The following is a 21,384-nucleotide window of genomic DNA, read 5'->3' as shown; positions in this document are numbered from 1 at the left end:
CCTGTGTGTTTCCCACAGAGCAGCAGGATGGCAGAGAAGGGAATGGATCCTGCATGTGTCTCCATTGCCCTGGAGGACACGGTGTGCCATGCCAGCCCCCCAGATGCCCCGCTCCTCACCACCCACTTGAAGAAGGTGGAGAACCACATCACAGAGGCCCAGAGGTTTTCCCACCTCCCGAAGCGTTCGGCTGTCAACATCGAGTTCATTGACCTGTCCTACTCTGTTCGTGAAGGCTCCTGGTGGAGGAAGAGAGGTAGGAGCTGCTGGCTGCAGAAAGGCATAGGAGGGGACGTGCGGAGCTATCACACCCCTCTCCCATTCTGTATGCCTTGATCTCACCCAGGTCCTCAGCATCTGCCTCTGTGCTGGATTCATCGCTTCTCTGCCAATTCCTGCTCCAGGCAGCCCCAGCCTCTGCAAGCACAGAGTGCCTCGGCTCTCTGCCTGCCAGCAGGAGCTTGCCTCAGTGCATGGCAGCAGGGCTGCACACAGGGAGCCACAGTGAGAGATGTTGGAGCTGCTCGCCCTGCTGTCCCCTGCAGCAGTAGGCCTGGCTGGGTGGTCGGGCTGTCTGGCCCCATGGTCTGTCTGCGTGCCGGGTGCTGTTTGCAACCATGCTGTGGCTGGCTGTCCTTGCTGGGCACCCATGGGTGGAAGGCAGGCTCGTGTCCCACAGCAGTTGCTGCATGCCTCTGCTGTGTAACGGCAGAGGAAAGCAGATCACATCCTAGGGAAGCCTTTGGCCCGGGCTGCGTGGGGGACATGGGGCAGATTTCCTGGTTCAGGGGCAGCCAGGATGGATGAGTTTACCCAGAACTGTTGTTTGGGGTATGACGGCTGTGTGTGATGTGCTGACAGCAGGAGACCCCAAGGGGTGCCCCAGCCCAGAGCCTGGCAAGAAGAATATGCGTGGTTTGCAGGGGATTTCCTCTCCAGTGGCTCCCTGTGCAGCTGAGGCCACGGTCCCCTTTTCTGTGTGCAACTCTGGCCAAGAGCTCAGGGAGGGGAGAGGGGAGGCAGATGGCAGATGGTGGGTGGTAGTCTGCTTTAATTAGCTCTCTCGGTTAATGGGATGCCAATCAGGCAGCCCCATGAGATGGAGGGGGAGCTGATCTGCAGAAGCTGAAGGCAGGCAGAGATGAGTGGGGGCATGGGGTGAGCAGACCAAGGGCACAGGGCTGCTCAGCAGGGTGCCCTGCCAGCCAGGAGTGCCGGGTGAGGCCTCTGACCCTGTCCCCAGCCAGGCTCTGCAGCTAAGGAAACTGAGGCACTGAAAGACAGCGGAACATCCCCCAGGGTGAGGTCTGCCTGTTTGCCTGGGATACTGAGGAAGCATCCCAGGAGGAGCCATGGCACAACTGTGGGTTCCCCAGGGTACAGTGTGCTGTAGCCCCCAGGAGTTTTGGGGACCGGATGCTTGCCAGCGGGCCAGTGCCTCGCAGGGAGGGAGGGAGGGGGAAAGGCTTGGGCATCTGGACTGGGATAGGAGCATGCCAAGGGGTGCTGGGATCATGGGGTGGCGGTGGGAGGGACTCTCCTCTCCTCCAGGCCAGGCACAGGTGGATGAGCTGGCTGGGAGCTCCTGGTGCCTTTGGCCACAGCCCGCAGGATCCGGCTGGGCTGCCCCGCTCTGCTGAAGCAGGAGGTTACTGGCAGTCAATGAACGCGAGTAACCGCTGCGCAAGCTGCAGTGGCGCCGACGTGAGCAGCATGCACGGTGCTGGAGCCGAGTGCACGGTGCCAGCATGCGCCATGGGGGCTGCCGGGCATGCTTGCTCTGCTGTCATCATGCACAGCCCTCTGCCCTCCCCTCCCGGCCCTCGCTGCCCCTCTGCCAGCGGGGCCCGCTCCTGGATGCAGGGCTCCTGATTCTGAGGGGTACGGAGGGAGCTTGTGGTGCTGAATGCTGGACCCCCTGTCCTGGAGATGAACAAACCAGAGTGGCTGCCCCTCTAGTGTGGTACTAGGATTGTGAGCTGGTCTGGCCCTGAGTCTCACCCCAGCCTGTGGGCAGGCAATGGATGCGTTGCTCTCGCCCGACATCAGCTGCCACCATGGGGTGCAGGGGGGGTGCCTATTTCCAGTAGGCAGATGGTCAGACTTGGTCCGTGGTTCAGCATGGTCCTAGCACCCTGTATACCATTGCTGTCTTGCCAGGGCTGTGTTTTGGGGGCAGCTCCTGAGAGCCCGAGGCTGTGCCTGTTTCCTACTCCCGACACATCATGTTCCTTCTGCCAGAAAATGCTAATCGGCTGCATTTAAAGCAGAGATAATTCCAGGTCTGATTAGCAGTGACTGCTGCCAGGTGTCACAGCATGAATGTCAATGAAGGCAACAGCTGGGCATCCAGCGGTCTTGGGGACTCTGCCTGCCCCATGCTACCCTGCTTCTTGCTGCCTCTCTCCATCGGCCATAGGGACTAGGATCTGACAACATGACCAGGACCAATGTCACAGCCTGGTAATGTTCCTCAGCAGCTATGTGCCCTGACCCAGGACTTCTTGGATCTTTGCCGTGATCCAGGGCATGTGCCTCTTTGGCACTGGAAACCGGTGGGGTCAGCCAAGGACCAGGGTCAGGGATCATGCTGGAAAGGACAGGTGCTGTGGCTATAGCCCTGGGGATGCTCCAGGCACACGCAGCCTCTGGCACAACACATGGAGGTCCTGATGTTCCCCCAGGTGCTAGGATGGCATCACAGTCCCTGTAGCGCTGCTCTGGAAAGCCGAACCTGTGCTGCTCTCTCCCTCCAGGGTACAAGACTCTCCTCAAATGCCTGTCTGGGAAGTTCTGCCAGCGGGAGCTCATTGGGATCATGGGGCCCTCGGGTGCCGGGAAGTCCACACTCATGAACATCCTGGCTGGCTACAGGTGAGGCTGGGGGGAAACCAGGGGATCTGAGGGTGCAGGGCTGGGGGTCCTGTGCTACATTCCCCCATGCCACTTTCCCACAGGGAGACCGGCATGAAGGGCCAGATCCTGGTGAATGGCCGGCCACGGGACCTGCGTACCTTCCGCAAGATGTCCTGCTACATAATGCAGGATGACATGCTCCTGCCACACCTCACTGTGCTGGAGGCTATGATGGTGAGCGACTCAGGAGCCAGGCAGCCTGCTGGGCTCTGTGGGGCATCCTGTGGACTGTGTCCTTGGGCACCGAGCCCACACTGACATCAGGCATTTCCAAGGGCTCTAGGACATGGGAACAAAATCCTGCTGTTCTTGCTCCCTTCATCCTGAGCCATGGCTCCCTGCCCTCGGCCGGGCAGGGATGGGGCCCATGGTGCAGCTGATTCTGTTCCCTACACCTAACAGTCGTGTCTCCCTGCCCATCCTCTCCCTTGCAGGTCTCTGCTAACCTGAAGCTGAGTGAGAAGCAGGAGGTGAAGAAGGAGCTAGTAAGTGCAGAGGAAGGTGGGCCCAGGCCCCCTCATCTCTCCCCAGGACAGGGCCAATAGGGAAGGGAGGGCCCTGAGGGGACCAGAGGATGCTGAGGGGCTCCCAGCAATGGAGGTCTGAAGGGGAGGTGGCAGGGATGGGGTGAGGGTCCATGGGAGCCCATGGTGAATGAGGCTGTCTCACAGGTGAACGAGATCCTGACAGCTCTGGGGCTGCTGGAGTGCTCCTACACCCGCACCATCTCGCTGTCAGGGGGCCAGCGCAAGCGCCTGGCCATCGCCCTGGAGCTGGTGAACAATCCTCCGGTCATGTTCTTCGATGAGCCCACGAGGTGAGGCCACAGGGTCCAGGGCTCCCCAGAACTGCCTGCACTGCTGGGGGACACCGGGGTACCCGGCACCCTCTGGAGCACAGCAGGGCTGCAAGACCTGAGGGTGGGATGTGACTGTGCCCACCAGGGCTCCAAGAAGGCTGGGGCGTGGCAGGTCTGGGGCTGCAAAAGGGTGCTCTTCTCCATTGATCTGAGAGGAGGGTGCCCACAAGGGGAGGCAAGTGGGGGCATCTTTAGGATGTACTTCTCCCCCTCTCAACTCTTGCCTTCTCTCTCTGCTGTCTCTTTCTCCTCCACCCCATCCTGCGTGGCTACAGCGGTCTGGACAGCGCCTCCTGCTTCCAGGTGGTTTCCCTGATGCGGTCCCTGGCTCAGGGTGGGCGCACCATCATCTGCACCATCCACCAGCCCAGCGCCAAGCTCTTTGAGATGTTCGACAAGGTTTGGGTTGGGCTAGGACACAGGATTCTTCAGGGGTGTGGGGTCCCTCTGGCCTCAAGGCCCAGCAAAGAGGCCATGGGAGGGATGGGCTGCAGGCATTAGACCTGGGGCTTGTGTGGTGCACAGCCCTGATGGTCAGGGTCTGGAAAGGGTGCCCTGTGTCACCGTAGGACAGGGAGGTGGGTAGGAGCAGGTGACAGTGCTCCTGGCTGCTCTGCACCTGCCATATCCTAGCTTTTTCTTGCAGCTGTACATCCTGAGCCAAGGCCAGTGTATCTTCAAAGGCATCGTGACCAACCTCATCCCCTACCTGAAGGGTCTTGGTCTCCACTGCCCCACGTACCACAACCCTGCCGACTTCAGTGAGTGCCCCTGCCCCAGCTGGGGCTGTGGTGGGGAGCTGGGGGTGGCAAGGTCCAAACCCAGTGCCTGAGCCCTAAGGGCTACTTGGTGTTCCCCTGGATTGCCCAGGGAGAGGGGCTGCCATGTGGTACATCATCATAGGGTGGGAGTTGTGTTGGGTTCCCATGGGGTCATGGGCTGGGCAGGCCAAGCAAAGTGATGGCAAGGGAGGGCTCAGCACCTCTCAGGGGTCCTGTCCTCCTCCACAGTTATTGAGGTGGCCTCAGGAGAGTATGGGGACCTCAACCCTGTCCTGTTCCGCGCCGTCCAGAATGGCATGTGCACCATGGCTGAGAAGAAGAGCAGCCCCGACAAGGCAGATCCATCATGCCCAGCACACTGTGTGACGGTGAGTGGGGATGAGAAGAGCTTCCTGCGGTGGCAGGGAGCAGCAGGTAACAGGGTGCCCATGCAGTGACACATCAGTCCTCCCTGCCCCACAGTGCATGGATATCTCGTGATGCCTAGAGCCCCTTGGACACGGTGGGGAGCATGGAGGTGTTCAGCCAGCCTCCGCTTGTCTTGAGCAACAGCTCTGTGCTTGTAGCTGGCACTGCCTGTTCTCACCAGGGGTGCTCGCAAGGGGCACCCTGGGAGCATTTGGGTGCCTTCCTAGTAGGGAGACATGTTGTGAACTTGACCCACGTCCCTTGACTTGCCCGTGGTCTTGCAGGATGTGGACCACATCGAGAGCCACACGTTTGCCACCAGCACTTCAACTCAGTTCTGCATCCTCTTCAAGAGAACCTTTATCTGCATCCTAAGGGACACGGTGAGGGCAGGGGAGGCTGGGCCAGGGCTGAGGGGATGGGGCCTGTCGGTCACTGGAGGCAGACAGAGACAGGAGTTGAATGGGGGCTGGAGTGGAGCTCACCCTTGAGGAGCAGGCAGTCTGTCTTCTGCTCTCCTGGGATGTTCGTGGGATAAGGCCCTGCCTCGCTGAGCTACTGTACCCTCTCTGCCTGCAGGTGCTGACCCACCTGCGGTTCATGTCCCACATCTGCATCGGGGTGCTGATTGGGCTGCTCTACCTGCACATTGGCAACGACGCAGGCAAAGTCTTCAACAACACTGGCTTTCTCTTCTTCTCCATGCTATTCCTCATGTTTGCTGCGCTGATGCCCACCATCCTCACCTGTAAGGAGCTCCTTCCCCCAACACCCATTCACTGCTCCCAACCATTGGGGCAGAGAGGTGTGCTCCATCTGTGTGGGAGTACGTCTGCTGGGCGATGTATGGTGGAGCCAGACAAATTGGACAAAAGGGGGGAAATAAAAGAGGAAAGGAAAAAAGTTGAAACAAAGAAGAGGGGGAAAACTTCTGTTTGGGTGTATTGCAGTTTTACCCTTTATTTAATGTTTGGCTATAATGTACTTGCTGGCTCAAAGCAGAATACTGGAATTTTTTATTGCTGAGAAAATGTCTGTAAAGCTGCATTTTCAGCTGCTTCACCTCTTTCACTTCCTCAAAAAGTTTGCCTAAAAGCCCCCAGCCAAGCTGACTTTTCTATGCAGAAAGTTCCCACATTGGTCACTGACTCTTTTCCGCAGTGAAGATTGGAGAACCCGCTCATGGAACAGGCAGGAGGGTGCCTGGTGCTCTGTGCCAGGGCCGTATCACATCTGCCTGCACCAGGGCAGGTGGGAGTGGGGGCTGGAGCAGCCCAGGCCAGGGCACTGCTGGCTGCTAACTCCTTGTTTCCATGCAGTCCCCCAGGAGATGTCTGTATTCCTGCGAGAGCACTTGAACTACTGGTACAGCCTGAAAGCCTATTATCTGGCAAAGACCATGGCGGATGTGCCCTTCCAGGTGAGCTTTTGGCTGGACTGAAGTGTGGCCCTGATGCTGATGTGCCTTCCTTGGCACAGCCAACTGCCTGGCTTCCCCAATAGCCCGGGCTGGACTTGGAGGGGTCCCTGCGGCTCTCCATCCCCCAGGGAGTGTCTGAGGGGTGAGGATGGCCATGGGTCCAGCAGAGTGGTCTCTTTGCTTGGCCCTCTCCAGGTGATCTGCCCCATCGCATACTGCAGCATCGTGTACTGGATGACGGGCCAGCCACCTGAAGCCACGCGCTTCCTCCTCTTCTCTGCCTTGGCCACCGCCACGGCTCTGGTGGCCCAGTCCCTCGGGCTTCTCATCGGAGCTGCTTCCACTTCCCTGCAGGTCAGATGGGGCCCCAGCTTTGCCTGTTATGTGGAGATGGGAGTAGAGTTGCAAGAGTTGCCATGACAAGGAGGGGTGGAAGGAAGTGTTGCCCATAGGCAGGCATGAGTGTCACAGGCGGTGCACCTGTGGACAGGGACATGACACCCAGTTGCCTCTGCTCCCCAGGTGGCCACCTTCGTGGGACCCGTCACTGCCATCCCCGTCCTGCTTTTCTCGGGCTTCTTTGTCAGCTTCAAGACCATCCCCACCTACCTGCAGTGGAGCTCCTACGTCTCCTATGTCAGGTGGGACCCCACGCTCTGGTCAAAGGCTCCCTGCCCTGGGCTGCCTTGGGCTGGGGAGAGAATGGGGCTGCCTGGGGCATGTGGTGACTCTCATGGTGTGCTCTGCCTTAGGTATGGCTTTGAGGGCGTCATTCTTACCATCTATGCCATGGAGCGCGAGGACCTGGAGTGCCTCGAGGACTTCTGCCCTTTCCAAAAACCCATCAAGATCCTGCAGGAGCTGGATGTGGAAGAGGCCAAGCTCTACCTGGACTTCCTCATCCTGGGCATCTTCTTCATCATCCTGCGGCTCCTGGCTTACCTGGTCCTCAGGTACAAAGTCAAATCAGAGAGATAAAGGGGCCATGGGGCCCCAGTGGCGTTCCCGGGCCTGGCCTGCTGTGAGAGACGTTCTGTAGATGGACACAGTGCTCCTAGCAGGTCACGGACCGCGGCGGAAGCATTGGTAGATGCCAGCCAGGTCTGGCTCAGTCGAGAAGGGTTTTGAGACATCTCGGAACTGTTTTAACCTTTCCACACACTCTTCATTGCAAAAGTTTTGTACAGTCCTGGCATGTGCCACCCTCTCCCCCAGGACTACCAAACCCCATGGCGCTTGGGTCCCCTCTTGCCCCTGCATGGCACTGCCCTTCTCCGCCAAACGCATTGGGACACCAGGGACAGTCCCGCGGAGGTGGCTGCCTGCCAAGCAAGGCCAAGAGAGCTGGCTGCTCCAGGCAGGAGGGATTCAGTGCCCTGGTGCTGCCTGAGCCTGGGGCTGAAGCCGGGAGGAGACACCCGCAGAGCATGGATCAGTAGTGCAGCACAGAGCCCCGTTGCTCCCCCTGGCCAGCAGCATGTGTGTCAGTGCTAAGAAGAGCCCAAAGATGCAATAGGCCAAGTTGCACAAGTCTTTAGTGTTTCCTGTTGCCATAGCCACAGAAATCGCTGCATCCCCTTTTTCTTTCTGCACAAATCCTCCCTCTTTTTTTTTTTTTCCTTTTTTCTTTTCTTCCTTTTTTTATAAACCCCACTGCTTCCCAGTCTGCATGGAGGGGAAAGGGAGCCAGCAGGCAGAGAAAGACTTGGGGCTCTGTCTCAGACTTCTGCTTGGATGCCATCCTCAGAGATGGGATCTTCAAACCTGGGCATGTAACAGGTTCTGTGGGAATCGGACAGTATTCTCAGACTTTGGGGAGTCTCACGTTCAGTCCCTGTTGTCTTTGGGGTCTGAGCCAAGAGGATAAAATCAACCAACATGGAGGGAAGTGACTGGTTCCTTCAAGTGCTGCATGGAGCAGGGACGATTTAGGTTCCCACAACCTGCCAGTACCAGGCGGCTGAAAGCTGGAGCCTCTACTACAGGAGAAAAGCTGGCCCTGAGCCCTTCCCTTGCACCATCTCACTTCTCACCCCTCTTGCTCCGGCACAACTATGGCTGTCTGGGCAGAACAGGGAGGATGAGCCCTTGCTCAGCACCGGCTGTGCAAGGAGGGGCTGCCGGCCTCAGGGACGCCTGGCCTCATCACAGTGCAAACCTCCCAGGGTAACACTGTGCAAAAGGGGGTCCCAGTAGTGCCAGAACTGGAAAGCAGGTGAGATCTCGGAGCGGTTTGTTTGCATTGGGTGACCCTGACACTGGGAAGGGCTTTGCACTTTGAGACTGGTATCAGAAAAAGGTCCCTTTCGGCAAGCGTCTCTGGTGGCTCCTCCAAAGTCACCTGCCTTCACACCCCTTGCAGAGGGAAGGCATTTTGACACCTCACTGGCTCTCCAAAGGAACAGAGCTGAGACCAGAGCTGGCGGGGCATCTGCACATGCTGCTGTGCTGGGAACACAGCATGCTGCTTAGCTACATAGCACAGGCCTGTCTCTGTGGGTATGCTGGCATTGGTGTCACAGGGCTGCACTGGTCACCCACACACATGGGAACCCACTGCTTTTTAGTGAGCACAGACATGGGGAAGGCAGCTCTGTCCCATCCTGGCATGCCGGGCCCTGGTTCAAGTGCATTCTGTGAGATGATGCTGCTGGCACTCTGAGCAGCAGGGGATTGCAGGGCAAATGCCAGATATCAGCAAAATCCTTGAGACTGTTCTGTGCTTTTACTGGCTCATGTTGGGACCCCTCTGCACAGCAGGGTCTGGCTGGCCTGCAGGTGGATGGCAGACATGTGGCAGCACTGATGCTAGAAACTCAGCAAGGTCGGGTTTCCCCTGCCTGGACAGCATTGCTGCGAAGAGCTTGTAGCCATGGGGCTCTCCTGCACAGAGAGTCTGGAAACAGGACATGCCCTGATGCCCTTTCCATGCTGAGCATTGGGGTTTTCCCCAGGGGCTCTTGTCTGATGTACCACTGTCCATCACAAAATTCCCCTCTGCTCTTGGATCTTACTTCACTGCCAGCCCCGTGCCATACTCTGCAATAGAGACGTGCCAGCTTGGGGGGCTGCAGTATCCTGGGCAAAATGCTGCCAACTGCAGCTGCAGGAGCATGGTCAAGTGGGGAATCGTCCCCACATCTGCTCTGTCACAAGGTGGATGGATGGGCAGGGAGCCAGGGGGATGGTGGAGCTGCGGGCTGTCACCCTTCTCCATCTCACTGTCTGTGGGACTGATGGGACCAATGCCCCACTTCAGTCCTGCTCTTGGGCTGTGGCTAGTTAAGCTTTGCCCAGCAGAGAGTGTGCGCTGCGGGGGCTGAGGGTTTTCCCCTGGGTGGATACCAAGATGGCGGGAGGTGCCAATGGTGCAGCATTGCACAGGTCCTGCCTCCTGCCTGCTCACTGGCAGTGGCAGCTCTCGTGGTGGGTCCTGCTTCCCTCACACCAGAGGCACCGTCGTCCCCAGCACTACGTTCTGCTGCTGTCTGCACTCAGCACACGGTGCCTCCTGGGACACCCCTGTGACACGGCAGCCAGCGCCACCGCCACTCCCAGCAGGACCAGGACGAGACGGACTAGTGATGGTCCATGTGTGAAGCAGAGGGGGCTACCACAAAGTACCCATGACTGCCACTGCCCACGTCCCCCACGTGCAGGGATGCTGCAACTGAAGCCTTTGTTGGTCAGCCACTGCTCCTTGCAGAGAAAACCCCATGGGACAGGCTGCCTGAGTGCAGTGTGGCTGGAGGGACACTGCTGGGGCAGGTAGCCCCACAGGTGGCTGCTCGGACCAGCCTCTCTGGGATGGGGCAGTTGGCAGCACCCCCAGGATCTCCAGGACAGTTCAGCAGAGCCTGGGCCTCCTGCACCAGTGAGTGTGCAGTTTGCAGAGTCCCAGCTGACCAGGTACGCGGCCACTGTGGGGCAGAAGGCCAGGGCAAGCCCTGGAGATGGAGGATGGCCGTGTCCCCGAGCTGGGCAAGGTTACTGGGGAGTGACATTTATAGGGCAGGTGCCCCTTGTCCTCATGGCCAGGGTAGCAGGAGGCCTGAGGCACCCTGGAGGAGGGCACCAGCACTCCCAGCAGAGCTGGCAAATGAATGTGTTGGTATGAAGGGACTGTGATGAGTGAGGGATCTGGGCAACCCATGGCACAGAGGGCCTGGGTCTGGCAGACCCTGCCCCGGGCAAAGTCACCCTTGGTGGTGCCCAAGGGCAAATGGTGCCTGAGGAGTGAACTGAGCCAAGGTGCTGGAACGGGGCCGTCCGCTGCCCCTTCCCTCTCAGCAAGGACAATCCCAGAGATGGCGGAAGGCACAGAGAAATTCAAAGGGACCGAGCACATTTGCACTGAGCCCTGCAGACTGGCATGGCTGGGTTGAGCACTCGGGCTTTATTGCCCCTCCGCTGCCCAGGTGGCCACCTGCCCTGCAGGAGCAGGGCAAGAGGGGTTGTCTCTGCCCTCGCACAGCAGAGGGATGGGGTGCAGCTGCCCTGCTCCAGGGGGGCCTTAGTGGAGCAAGGCTCAGCTGCTCCAACCCACTGGCTAGCAGGCATCTCTCCGGGACAGTCTCTTCAGGGCAAGATAGGCACTGAGCCGGGCTGTGGTGGCACCCCTTGGCAATAACACTGGTCATTTTGTGGTGTGGGGCCACGGGTGCCCAGGCTGGGTCTTGCCTCGTCCTGAGTGGGTGGAGAGCACCCGCATGCTGGGCTGGCACGCAGCAGCGAGGATGCACTTTATCAGAGCAGGGGAGTGGGGCTGTGGGTGCTTCTGGCTGCAGGAATCCCACCAGGGAATGCGTCTGGATAATCATGAGGAGTGTGATGGAGGAGAGCAGGCTTCTTCCCCTACACCTCCTCTCCCCTCCTGCCCCCTGCCTTCCCTTGCAATGCACTTTGAATGGATGAGGATGTGATTCAAGCTTTGGCTCCAGATCCCTGGGAGCACCTCAACACACCTAAAACTGCTTCAGACCCTTAGCCTGGCTCCTTCAGACCACAGGCTCGGTTGTATGAGGTACTGCCTCTCCCTCATGCATGCCGTGAATGCAGGCAGGCAGGCAGGGGTGTGGCCTCTCACTTCCACGCATGTCCAGGCCACCTTGTCACACGCACAAGAAAAGCAAATGCATCATCACCCAGCTGGTGCTAGGGTTTGCTGGAGGGGAGACTGGGCTAGAACAAGGAGGGAATGTGGCTTCTCCTAGGGTTTCACCCCTCTCTCAAATCAGGCAATAAAACAGTGTTTCCTTCACACTGTGTGTGGACACCGTTTGTCCTGTCCCTCTGCCACAGGAGCTCCTGGTCCCACAGGCAGCCTACAGCTGCCTAGGATCTCTGCATGTGTCCCTGCCATGCTGGACCCTGTGGTTTTCCAGCCTTCGCCGTGTCCACATGTGCAGAGGAGGCTGTACAATGGGGTGCATGTGTGATAGAGGGCGGGGGTGGGCCATGCAGAGAGGTGCAGCTGTTGAAACCCATGCTTCAATGTGACCACAGGTGAGCTGCTTTTTTCCTGGGACCGTTTGCCAAAATAAGATGCAGATAACAGCTCAAAGGAGTCTGCTCACACAGCCGTAGCTCTGCTGTGGTAGCTGTGTGCGGGTGGCATTTGCCCAGGTCCTTCTGCCTTGCTGGGAGGAGGCTGTGAAGCAGGGCCAGGGCACCGCTGCCCACATCTGCAGCCTGGCAGGAACCAGGCAGGGTGGAGGTGAGCCCCTGGGCTCTGGGGGGAGCACGGGGCTGCTGGAAGGGCTCTGCTGGCTCTCCACGCTGTGCCACACACTCAGGTAAGTGCCCCGCAGGGACAGGATGCCTGGGTCCCAGCTTGCTGCTGGTGCTCATCAGTGTCCGGAGGGCCCCAGGAGCTGTTGAGCAGGCGGAGATGTTGCAGCTTATTTCAGCCTTTCTGAGATGCCAGCTGTACTTGTTGGATTTCACACATCAATAAAACTTATATTTATAGTGTACTGCCTGGATGCTTCCCCTCCTTGAGCGGCCAGAGGGCATGCATGTGAGGGGAGATGTGCATGCCGGGTACGTCAATGGGTGTCCCTGTGTCAGGCTGTGGAGGTGGGTGCTGGGGGGGCAGCCGGTGGGCAGGTGGCTGCACACATTGCTGGGAACAGGCACTGAGTGTGTACAAAGGCATGCAGGGACATGTGTGTCCGTGTGGGCTATCTGCAGGCCTTTGGGGTGTGAGCATGGCCTCCAGGGTTATAGGGGTGTGGACCCTCGGCCGCAGCACCCCTGGCTCAGCACTGCCTGTGGCTGGCTGGGGTGGGCTGGCGCTTCCCGGGACAGCACCCAGGGACTGAAGAGGGTGCACAGGGCCCCACAAACACCGCTGACACTGATCTCAGCACCGCCTTACTGGGTTGCCAGAGCAGATCTGCAAGCAGCAAGAGGGTAGGTATATATGTCTGTGTGTGTGTGTGCATGTCCATGCATGTGTGTTACACAGCCAGGCAAAACCAGGTGGTGCTGGGCTGCCCTGCCAGCACAGCCTTCTCTGGGCTTTTTTCTCTGTGGGGCTGCTGATGTCCCACTCCCTGCACTGCGCTCTGTGTGAGATGGCAGCAGCTAAGCATGGCAGGATTTCACTCTGGAGCAGGACTTGTCCTTGCAGGCTCTGGTTGCACAGCCAGGCACCAGCTGGGGATGCAGAGCCACCAGGTGTGTCCGGAGGACCGCTCCCCCCTTGCAGGACTGCTTGTAAGACCCCAAGAGCTTCCCCCCTCCCCTACTCTGTGTGTCCCTGTATTTGGTGGTACAGGTGGTTTTCCTTGCTGTTGTGCCTGCCGGCCCCTCTGCTGCATCCCTGAAGCGGAGCCATGGCCGCTCTCCCCACCCTGCTTGGCGGAGCTGGCGGCCGCTGTGCGCGGGGCAAGATGGGACAGGACGGCGTTGCAGGAAGTTACAGCTGCAAAACAGCCGCCTCCGGAGAGGAGCCTCTTCCCGGGACAGGGATGGAAAGAGGCAGCTGAGCAGCACCAGGCTCTCCTCCACGGGCCCTACAGGCTCAGCGTCTGGCAGCAAGAGCACAGGGAACCGTAGGCTCAGCCTCCCTGGCAAGGAGTCCTGTTGGAGGTAACCCCATGGCTTTAGGCGCGGCCGTCGCTCTCGCCTCGCTCGGCACCAGCCTTGCCATTGCCCTGCACTCCAGGGTCCCTGCACTGCCAGGACCTCGGCCGCTGTGTCCCTCCAGACAGGGAAGCAGGGAGGCGGGAAGCCACAGTGACCAGAGAGCAAGGGCATGCATGCACCAGGGGTCCCTGAAGGGGGACTGTAGCAGGTGGGTGGCGCTGGGCCCTCCGCTCCGTGGCGTGCCCTGGGTGGCAGAGGGTGCCAGGAAAGGGCCGGGAGACGGGCACGGGACGCATCGGGGTTCGCTTGTTGCAAAGGCCTTGAGGCCAGCACACCCAGCTTCAAGGTCAGCTCCGCTGCCCCCACCCCCATGCCTCAGTTTCTCCATCTGGGTAACGTGACAAGGGACTGCAAAAAGCCTGGGCTGTGGGAGGTGTGAGCAAGCTGTCACCCTGCTCGTCCTGTCCTGGGGGAGGTCAAACGCGCGAGAGATTTGCACGCTGTCCCTTCATATCCGCTGGGGTTTGCTTACACCCTCCCCCCCCCCGCACCCCGTGCCTCAGTTTCTCAGGATGTTGCTGGCTGTGAGCGCAACCCATGCTGCTGAAGGGTTACCCCGCTGAGCTGGGGCGGGAGCCTGAGTCAGCACCAGCACAGCCGGTTCTGCCAGACCGGACTATATCGGGGCAGGTAAGGCTGGGTAGGGTGCTGCTCCGCCACATCCCTGGCAGCGGAGCTGCCAACCCTGTCCCGCTCTGCCCCACAGAGCTGAGCCCATGCAGGACAGCTGCCTGAGCACCCCGGAGCTGCTGAGCCCCTCGTCCACCCCTGGAGACGGGCACTTTGCCTGGGAAAAAATCACCCCGTGCCGGGCTGGACCCAGCGCAGCCCTGAGGGACCAGCTGAGCCCCCGCAGCCCCCTGCCAGCCTGTGCCCCGGCTACTGCTGGTTGCAGCCTCCCCGACTGCTTTAAATGGGAGGAGACTATGCTCAGCATCCCTGCGTGCTGCAGCCGCCTCGGCGGGGCAGGCCCGGTGAGAGGGCTCAGCGGCTGCCAAGGACACGACAAGGGCTGCCCGCCGGGGCACAGCACCTCTCCAGCAGGGCCAGCCACCACAGGGCAGCTCCGGGACACTGCTGGAGTGGGGGAAGCCACCATGTATGTGGATATGGGATCCCCTTTATTTTCTGCCCTTCCTAAGCCCCTCTCTGCTGTCTCCTCTCTCCCAGCCCCAGCCCCTGGTTTTACAGGATTTCATGGCAGTTTGGGGAGGGTGGTTGGTTTGTTCTAATGTAAAGCCCTAAAAAAAAGGCCTCAAGTCTGGGAGGAGGAAGCCTGCCCTCTCCCCAGCACTTTTGTTCTCTTGGTTATGATAGTTGTTATAGCTGTACTGTTACAGCCAAGTCTAGGCTAGTGACTTGGCTGCTGACAGGGAGGAGATCATCCCCTGCCCCTGGTGCCCTCAGTGAATTAGGTCGTTGGTCCCAACTGAGGCCCTGGGGGCTGGGATTAGGGGGCAGGCAGGTTTGCCTTGCAGGGTGAGTACCTCCTCCTCGAGGCCCTCCTTTGCTGCCCTCTTGGCTGCACCCCAGCCGAGGTGATGCCCAGGTTGGTCTGTGAAGGGTGCTGGATGGGGAGTCTGAGGCAGGATGTGCTTCTGCCAGCTCAGCTCTGGTACAGCTGACCTGCCACCCAGCCCACTGCTGCTCCCCATGGCTGGTGGGTTTGTGGAGTCAGATGTAGGAGTGGGTCATTCCTGATCCAGGCATCCCTGAGCTGGGGTCAGGGTAAGTACAGCTTCAGGCTGCAAAGCTGGGCTGGGGCAGGGAACTGGCAGGTTAAGGCACCCAGCCTGCCCATGAGCTGTGCCCTCTCTTTCAGGCAGAGGATGTTGTGGGCCATGCAATGCCAGAGCTACCTGCCCTGGGGCAGCTGGACGCAGCTGCGTCGATCCCTGTCAGGGAGCAGGGGGACCCGGAGTGTGTATCTGTGTGCTGCTTCAGTGCCAGGTGAGCTGGGCTCTATGCCTGTGGGACTGCGACCCTGAATCTGTCCTGCCCCCAGGGAACCCCTGTCCCTGGTAGACATCTCTCCCCAGCTGCACAGTGGAGCCTGTGCAGTCTGTGGGTCACCCCAGCAAGACGTGAAGCCAGTGAGCTTTGTGGTGTTAGCTCTGCTGGGCTGGAGAAGGCTATCCCTGACCCTGTGTGTTCTTTTCCCCCCCCAGGTGCTGCAGGCAGCTACTTCCTCAGGAAGGTCCCTCACACAAGTGACATCTCTCTCCCCAGGTACAGTGCCACACAGCTGGGGCCTGGCACATTCTGCCCTGTGGCTGTTTGCCACGGGACCTGGGCGGCTGAGCTGGCTGCCTTGGGACCATCAGTGCTCTGTGGGCAGAGACACTGCTTTGCCTCCACCTAGAAAACAACCCGGACCCAACTCCCTGCCTGCTCTGAATTCAGCCCAAATTCTCTGCCTCACCACGGGTTTGCTGAGGATGTATAGTGCATGGCTTGTTGACCTTCAAGTTCTCAGCTGTGCCCTTGCCCTGGCCCTGGCCCTGTGCTCTCCCTTAGTGCAGGGGAAGGAAAGGGTGAGCTGGCTCTACTCAGCACTTCCCATGGCACTCACCTGTGATCTGCCTACCCTGCCCCAGGCAGGGCTTAGAGTTGCTGGCCCCTGCCCTCCTCATGACACTCTGCTTCCTCTTGCAGGGGCTCTGTTCGCTACCAGGGAGGGTCCCAGGAGCACTCTGTCCAGCCCAGCTCCTCTCGCCACGGCCTGTCCCAGCTGAGGAACGTGGCCTCTTCTGGTAAGCTTGCAGTCCTGCACTGAAGAGGGTGGAGGGTCCTACACAGGGGGCTGGGGGCAGCTGCTGTCCTGGGGAGTGTGTGGGTTAGCAAGAACTGGGTTCTATCCTCCTCTCTGCAGCCAGCTCACTGCAGTGGCTTGGAGCAGGCAACTTCCCCAGTCCCTGGCCAGTGAGAAGCCCTTGTATTATCAAGCACCTTCCTCTTCTCAGATGCCATCAAGAAACACCAGAGGAGCCTGTCTGCATGGTTCAGCCACCAGCCCAATGAAGAGAGGCAGTTTGGCCCTTCCTTCTCACTGGATGCAGTCCACGTGGACCCAGTGATCCGGGAGAGCTCCCTGGAAGAGATCCTGAAGCCCTCGCCTGACCTAACCATCCAGAACCAGCTCCAGCAGCCCTGCAGCCAAGTTATCAGCCTCCAGAACCTTTTTGATGTGGATGCCTGCGGGCGGCAGGTGAAGAATGTGGTGCTGTATGGCACCGTGGGCACAGGGAAGAGCACCCTCATCAAGAAGATGGTGGTGGACTGGTGCCACGGTCGCCTACCCCGCTTTGAGTTGGTCATCCCCTTCTCCTGCGAGGACCTGTCCCATAGTCATGCCCCCATCTCCCTGCGGCGCCTCATAACCAAGAAGTACCAGCACCTCCGGGATGTGGTGCCAATGCTAGGCGCTTCCAACCTCAAGGTTCTTTTCATCCTCAACGGCCTGGAGCGCCTCAACTTGGACTTCCGGCTGGCTGGCACAGAGCTGTGCTGTGACCCCAATGAGCCTGTGCCTCCCTCTGCCATCGTGGTCAACCTGCTGCGAAAATACCTCCTGCCAGAGGTCAGTGTCTCCCTCCAGATCCTTTATGCTGGAGAAAGGCTGGGGGTGAGCCCTGGGGCCTTGCAGGCATGGCCACTGTGCTAACTGCTTATAGTTCAGCTTGACTGTAAGCGAACAGGCAGCCTCCATTCCTGGAGGGACTCGCCAAGGTGGCCTCATGTCACTGTTACTGGTTTGTCTCTGTGGGATCTTTGGGGAGGCCTGGTAAGGCAAAGAAGGCAGTCTGCTGGGCTGTGGTCTTCCAGACTTGATATATGTCTAGCAGGGGATGGGGAAAGCTCTTCTGTCCCCTCTGCCTGAGCCAGATTCGAACCAACACCCTTTGGGCAGCAGCTTCTTGAACCCCAGCCGCTGGGTGGTGTGATCCTTGTGCACCTATATGTGGGTTATGCACTTGGGACCCTGCTGAGCTTAAATTAAAGTCACAAAGGGAGTACCTCCAAACTCACCCAGCCCTCTGCTTCCAGGCCAGCATCATCGTCACCACACGCCCATCAGCGGTGCGCCGGATCCCTGGCAAGTATGTGGGCCGCTATGCCGAGATCTGTGGCTTCTCTGACACCAACCTGCAGAAGCTGTACTTCCAGATGCGTCTCAGCCAGCCTGGCTGCAGTGGAGAGAACAGTGCAGGTAGCAGCTCAGGTGAGCAGGAAAACTTGGTGGAGATGTTGTCAAGGAACTTGGAGCGCCACAACCAAATAGCTGCTGCCTGCTTCTTGCCCTCTTACTGCTGGCTGGTGTGCACCACACTGCACTTCCTCTACTTCACCAGGACAGTGCCTCCCAGCCAGACCCTGACTGGCATCTACACCAGCTTCCTGCGGCTCAACTTCAGCGGGGAGGTGCTGGACAGCACCGACCCCACCAACATCTCCATGATGAAGTACGTGGCCAAGACGGTGGGCAAGCTGGCCTACGAAGGGGTGATGTCCCGCAAGACCTGCTTCTCAGAGGATGACCTGCAGCAGTGCTTTGAGGTGGAGATGAAGACTGAAAGTGAGCTCAACCTCCTGGAAGTCTTCCGCAGTGACGTCTTCCGCTTCTTCCTCACTCCGTGTGTGCAGCCAGGCAAAGAGCACACCTTTGTCTTCACCATCCCTGCTATGCAGGAGTACCTGGCAGCCCTGTATGTGGTGCTGGGTGAGAAGAAGACCCTGGCACAGAGAGTGGGGAAGGAGCTGTCAGAGGTCATTGGGAAGGTGAGTGAAGATGTTGCTGTCGTTCTGAATATCATCTCCAAGGTGCTGCCCTTGCGCTTCCTGCCAGTGCTCTTCAATCTGCTCAAAATCTTCCCTCGCTACTTCTCCCAGCTGAGTGGTAAGGACCGGGATGCTATTGCCCACACCATGGCAGAGGAGCTGTTCAAAGAGGAGGACTACTACAACGATGATGTCTTGGACCAGATCAATTCCAGCATTCTGGGTGTGGAGGGCCCCATGTGCCACCCTGATGAAGCCCCTGATGATGAGGTCTTTGAGCTCTTCCCCATCTTCATGGGTGGGATACTGTCCCGCCGTAACCGTGCCATCCTTGAGCAGCTGGGCTGCTCCATCAAGAATCTGGCAGCCTTTGAGATCGCCAAGGCCATGAAGAAGACGGTCATCAGGAACAGCCGCAAGGGCCTGCCCCCCTCCGAGCTGATGGACTACCTCTTCTTCCTGCATGAGTTCCAGAACGAGCGCTTCACAGCTGAGGCCATCCGCTCCCTCCGGACTGTCAACCTCTCATCCGTCAAGATGACCCCTCTCAAGTGCTCTGTCCTGGCATCTGTCATGGGCACCACGTGCCACGAGGTGGAGGAGCTGAACCTGAGCTCCTGCAACCTTGACACCAGCAGCCTGAGGATCCTTTTCCCTGTCCTGCTGCGATGCAAAGCTCTCTAGTGAGTACCACCTTCTTCTGCCCTTGGGCAGTGCTCAAAAATCGGGCTCTCCCTCACCTCTGCCCATCACAGGGGTACACTAGGAGCCCAAGCATGGCAAAAGTAGGGGAGGATATGCATGCCCTTGTTTATCCTCAGTGCCGACCTAGGGGACTACAGCTTCCAACACGCAACACTCCTTGAGCAACCTTGCTAGGGCACTGCATGCTGGGATTTGCAGTCCCAACAGACCCTCCTGTAGGACTCTTTGGGCAGCTTTCTGCATCCGGTACCACAGGCTGGGCTGCCAGCTACCCTGGCAGACCCAGGTCCCTCCCATTGCTTGGTCCCTCGGAGCCACCCAGCATCCCTCTGCTATTACTAACCCTGGGCAGGAGATACACAACCAAAGGTGGGAGTCTGGTCTGCACAAAGGGATGGGTTCTGTTCCCTCCATTTGTGGAACTGCAGTCTTCCTGTCGCCCAGGGGGTGGCGAGCCGTGCTCAGCAGAGATGGACTCGGCTGTGCAGCGGGGCTGTGCAGCACTTCCTTCCTCCAGATGTTCAGGAGGGCTTGGTGGGGTCCTAATCCCTCCTCAGACCCTCACGCACCCCCTGCGGACCCTGCACCCCCTTCCCCTCCCTCGCTCCTGCTGGCACTGCCTCTTCTGGCTGATGCCACCCAAGCTCTGGTGCGGTTTCACCATGCTCCCTTTTGGAGAGGAAGCCTTGCACGGCCTTGTCTGGGGAGCCCAGGTACGATCTTGATGGGGAGGGCCAGGGAAATGGAGAGAGCAGGGTTGCCAGCCCCACAGGTAACAGCTGTTTCAGTCCTGCCACCCCCATGTCTTGCTCTGCATCAGTCTGCAGCTCAACAGCCTGGGCTCTGATGCCTGCAAGGAAATCCGCGACCTGCTCCTGCATGACAAGTGTGTGGTGAGCAACCTGCGGTGAGTACTATCTCTGTCCTTGCATGAAACTGTCTCTGCTGCCCACCGGGTGCCCTGGCCCTGGGCTCCCTGCCCAGCCTTGGCATTGCCCTGAACTCCTCTGTCCACAGGCTGGCAAATAACCCCCTGGGCAAGCAGGGGGCACAATACCTGGCCGAGGCACTGGCAGGCAACCGCTCGCTGACCCATTTGTCCCTGCTGCACACCGCGCTGGGGGACCAGGGTGCCGAGGTCATTGCTCAGCACCTGGCCACGAACCAGCACCTCCAGGAGCTCAACCTGGGCTACAACTCCTTGACGGACACAGCAGCCCTGCGCGTGGTGGAGGTGGCCAAAAAGCACGCAACACTGGACAAAGTGCAGTGAGTTCTCTCTGCCCCATCTCTTCTGTCTTGCAGGCAATGCCTCCAACCCAGTGTCCCTCCCAGTGGCAGTGAGCGGGGAGCCTCCCTTTGCCTCTGCGTCCTGCCTCCCAGCCCTCACAGTGTCTTCTGCTCCTTTTCTTTCACCCTGCAGTCTGTACTTCAATGACATCAGTGAGGACGGCAAGCAGGTACTTCACAGCCTGCGCATGGACCGGGACGGCGTCAGAGCGCTGGTCTTCCTAACAGCAGGCACCGATGTCTCTGACTACTGGTCCAACATCCTGAATGTGGTGCAGAGGAACCTGCCTTTCTGGGACCGCGAGCGGGTTCAGCAGCACCTTGCCCTCATCCTGCAGGATCTGGAGAGCAGCCGGAGACAGACTGCCAACCCCTGGAGGAAAGCCAAGTTCCTACGAGTTGAGAGTGAGGTCAAGAAGATGCTGGGGAAACTGCAGCATGGGACCCTCTAACCTGCTGTCCATCCACCCGGCCAGGAAGGGAGCAGTGCTGCTGGGGAGGAAACGCTGGAGTGCGGCCCAGCAGCACATCCCCTGCAGCCTTATCCACGTGGAGATGCCTAGTGGTTGGGTGCTACCAAGGCTATCAAAGGTGCTGGGTATGTGGGGCTCAGCCCTCATCTGCGGGCAAGGCTGAATTGTGGGAGAACGGTACAGAAACCAGGCCAGGAGCAAATGGAACTTGTTCTTCTGGGCTTGTAGAGACCCAGCCCCTGCACCCTGGCCACTGCTGACCTGGCCACAAGCCACAGCAGTGGCAGAGGGGCAGGACTCAGGCTTGCTTGTGAAACCTTTGGTAGCATTAAAGTGCACCGTTTTGTTTCCACTGAAGCACACTAGTGCCAAGACTCGGTCTCCTCTCCAGGCCTTTCCTGGGGGAGGAATGCGGAGGTACTGGTGCAACCATCCTTCCAGCAGCTGGAGTGGAGGGCTCTGGCCCTTCCACATCTCATGGGGCTAGGATGGGGCAGCCCACTTCTGCTCCAGCCCATGCTGAACCAGTTGGTCTTCCCCACCGTGGGCCACCCTTGGGGGCAGCTGGAAGCTGGGACACCAGGATCTGTTCCCAATCTG

The 21,384-nt window shown here is 59.3% G+C and overlaps 2 protein-coding genes across 2 annotated transcripts; both read left to right on the top strand.

Moving 5' to 3' along the window:
* On the top strand, positions 1–7,363 carry ABCG4 (ATP-binding cassette, sub-family G (WHITE), member 4). The gene is made up of 14 exons (XM_010581457.1): positions 1–256; positions 2,757–2,874; positions 2,958–3,090; positions 3,351–3,401; positions 3,588–3,733; positions 4,051–4,174; positions 4,422–4,536; positions 4,786–4,925; positions 5,250–5,348; positions 5,545–5,713; positions 6,285–6,385; positions 6,581–6,739; positions 6,908–7,026; positions 7,138–7,363. Exons 1-14 carry the CDS (start codon positions 28–30, stop codon positions 7,361–7,363), a joined length of 1,929 nt encoding a protein of 642 aa, XP_010579759.1. The 5' UTR covers positions 1–27.
* Positions 7,364–13,327: 5,964 nt separating this feature from the next.
* Positions 13,328–21,008, top strand: NLRX1 (NLR family member X1). The gene is made up of 9 exons (XM_010581456.1): positions 13,328–13,480; positions 15,360–15,487; positions 15,706–15,766; positions 16,193–16,290; positions 16,501–17,117; positions 17,585–18,999; positions 19,842–19,928; positions 20,039–20,290; positions 20,445–21,008. Exons 2-9 carry the CDS (start codon positions 15,367–15,369, stop codon positions 20,761–20,763), a joined length of 2,970 nt encoding a protein of 989 aa, XP_010579758.1. The 5' UTR covers positions 13,328–13,480; positions 15,360–15,366; the 3' UTR covers positions 20,764–21,008.
* The last annotated feature ends 376 nt before the right edge of the window (positions 21,009–21,384 follow it).

Source organism: Haliaeetus leucocephalus, unplaced genomic scaffold (genome assembly GCF_000737465.1).
Source record: "Haliaeetus leucocephalus isolate CR32 unplaced genomic scaffold, Haliaeetus_leucocephalus-4.0 Scaffold773, whole genome shotgun sequence".
In the NCBI taxonomy this organism is placed as follows: Eukaryota; Metazoa; Chordata; class Aves; order Accipitriformes; family Accipitridae; genus Haliaeetus; species Haliaeetus leucocephalus.
Note: the sequence above shows the minus strand (reverse complement) of the source record. Positions and strands in the feature narration are given on the sequence as shown.

Coding starts and splice junctions, on each gene's coding strand:
- ABCG4 (XM_010581457.1), top strand. CDS start 28: ATGGCAGAGAAGGGAATGGATCCTGCATGTGTCTCCATTGCCCTGGAG. Junction 3,091..3,350: donor CTGTGCTGGAGGCTATGATG/GTGAGCGACTCA, acceptor TCTCCCTTGCAG/GTCTCTGCTAACCTGAAGCT. Junction 6,740..6,907: donor CTGCTTCCACTTCCCTGCAG/GTCAGATGGGGC, acceptor TCTGCTCCCCAG/GTGGCCACCTTCGTGGGACC.
- NLRX1 (XM_010581456.1), top strand. CDS start 15,367: ATGTTGTGGGCCATGCAATGCCAGAGCTACCTGCCCTGGGGCAGCTGG. Junction 19,929..20,038: donor TGTGTGGTGAGCAACCTGCG/GTGAGTACTATC, acceptor CTCTGTCCACAG/GCTGGCAAATAACCCCCTGG. Junction 20,291..20,444: donor GCAACACTGGACAAAGTGCA/GTGAGTTCTCTC, acceptor TTCACCCTGCAG/TCTGTACTTCAATGACATCA.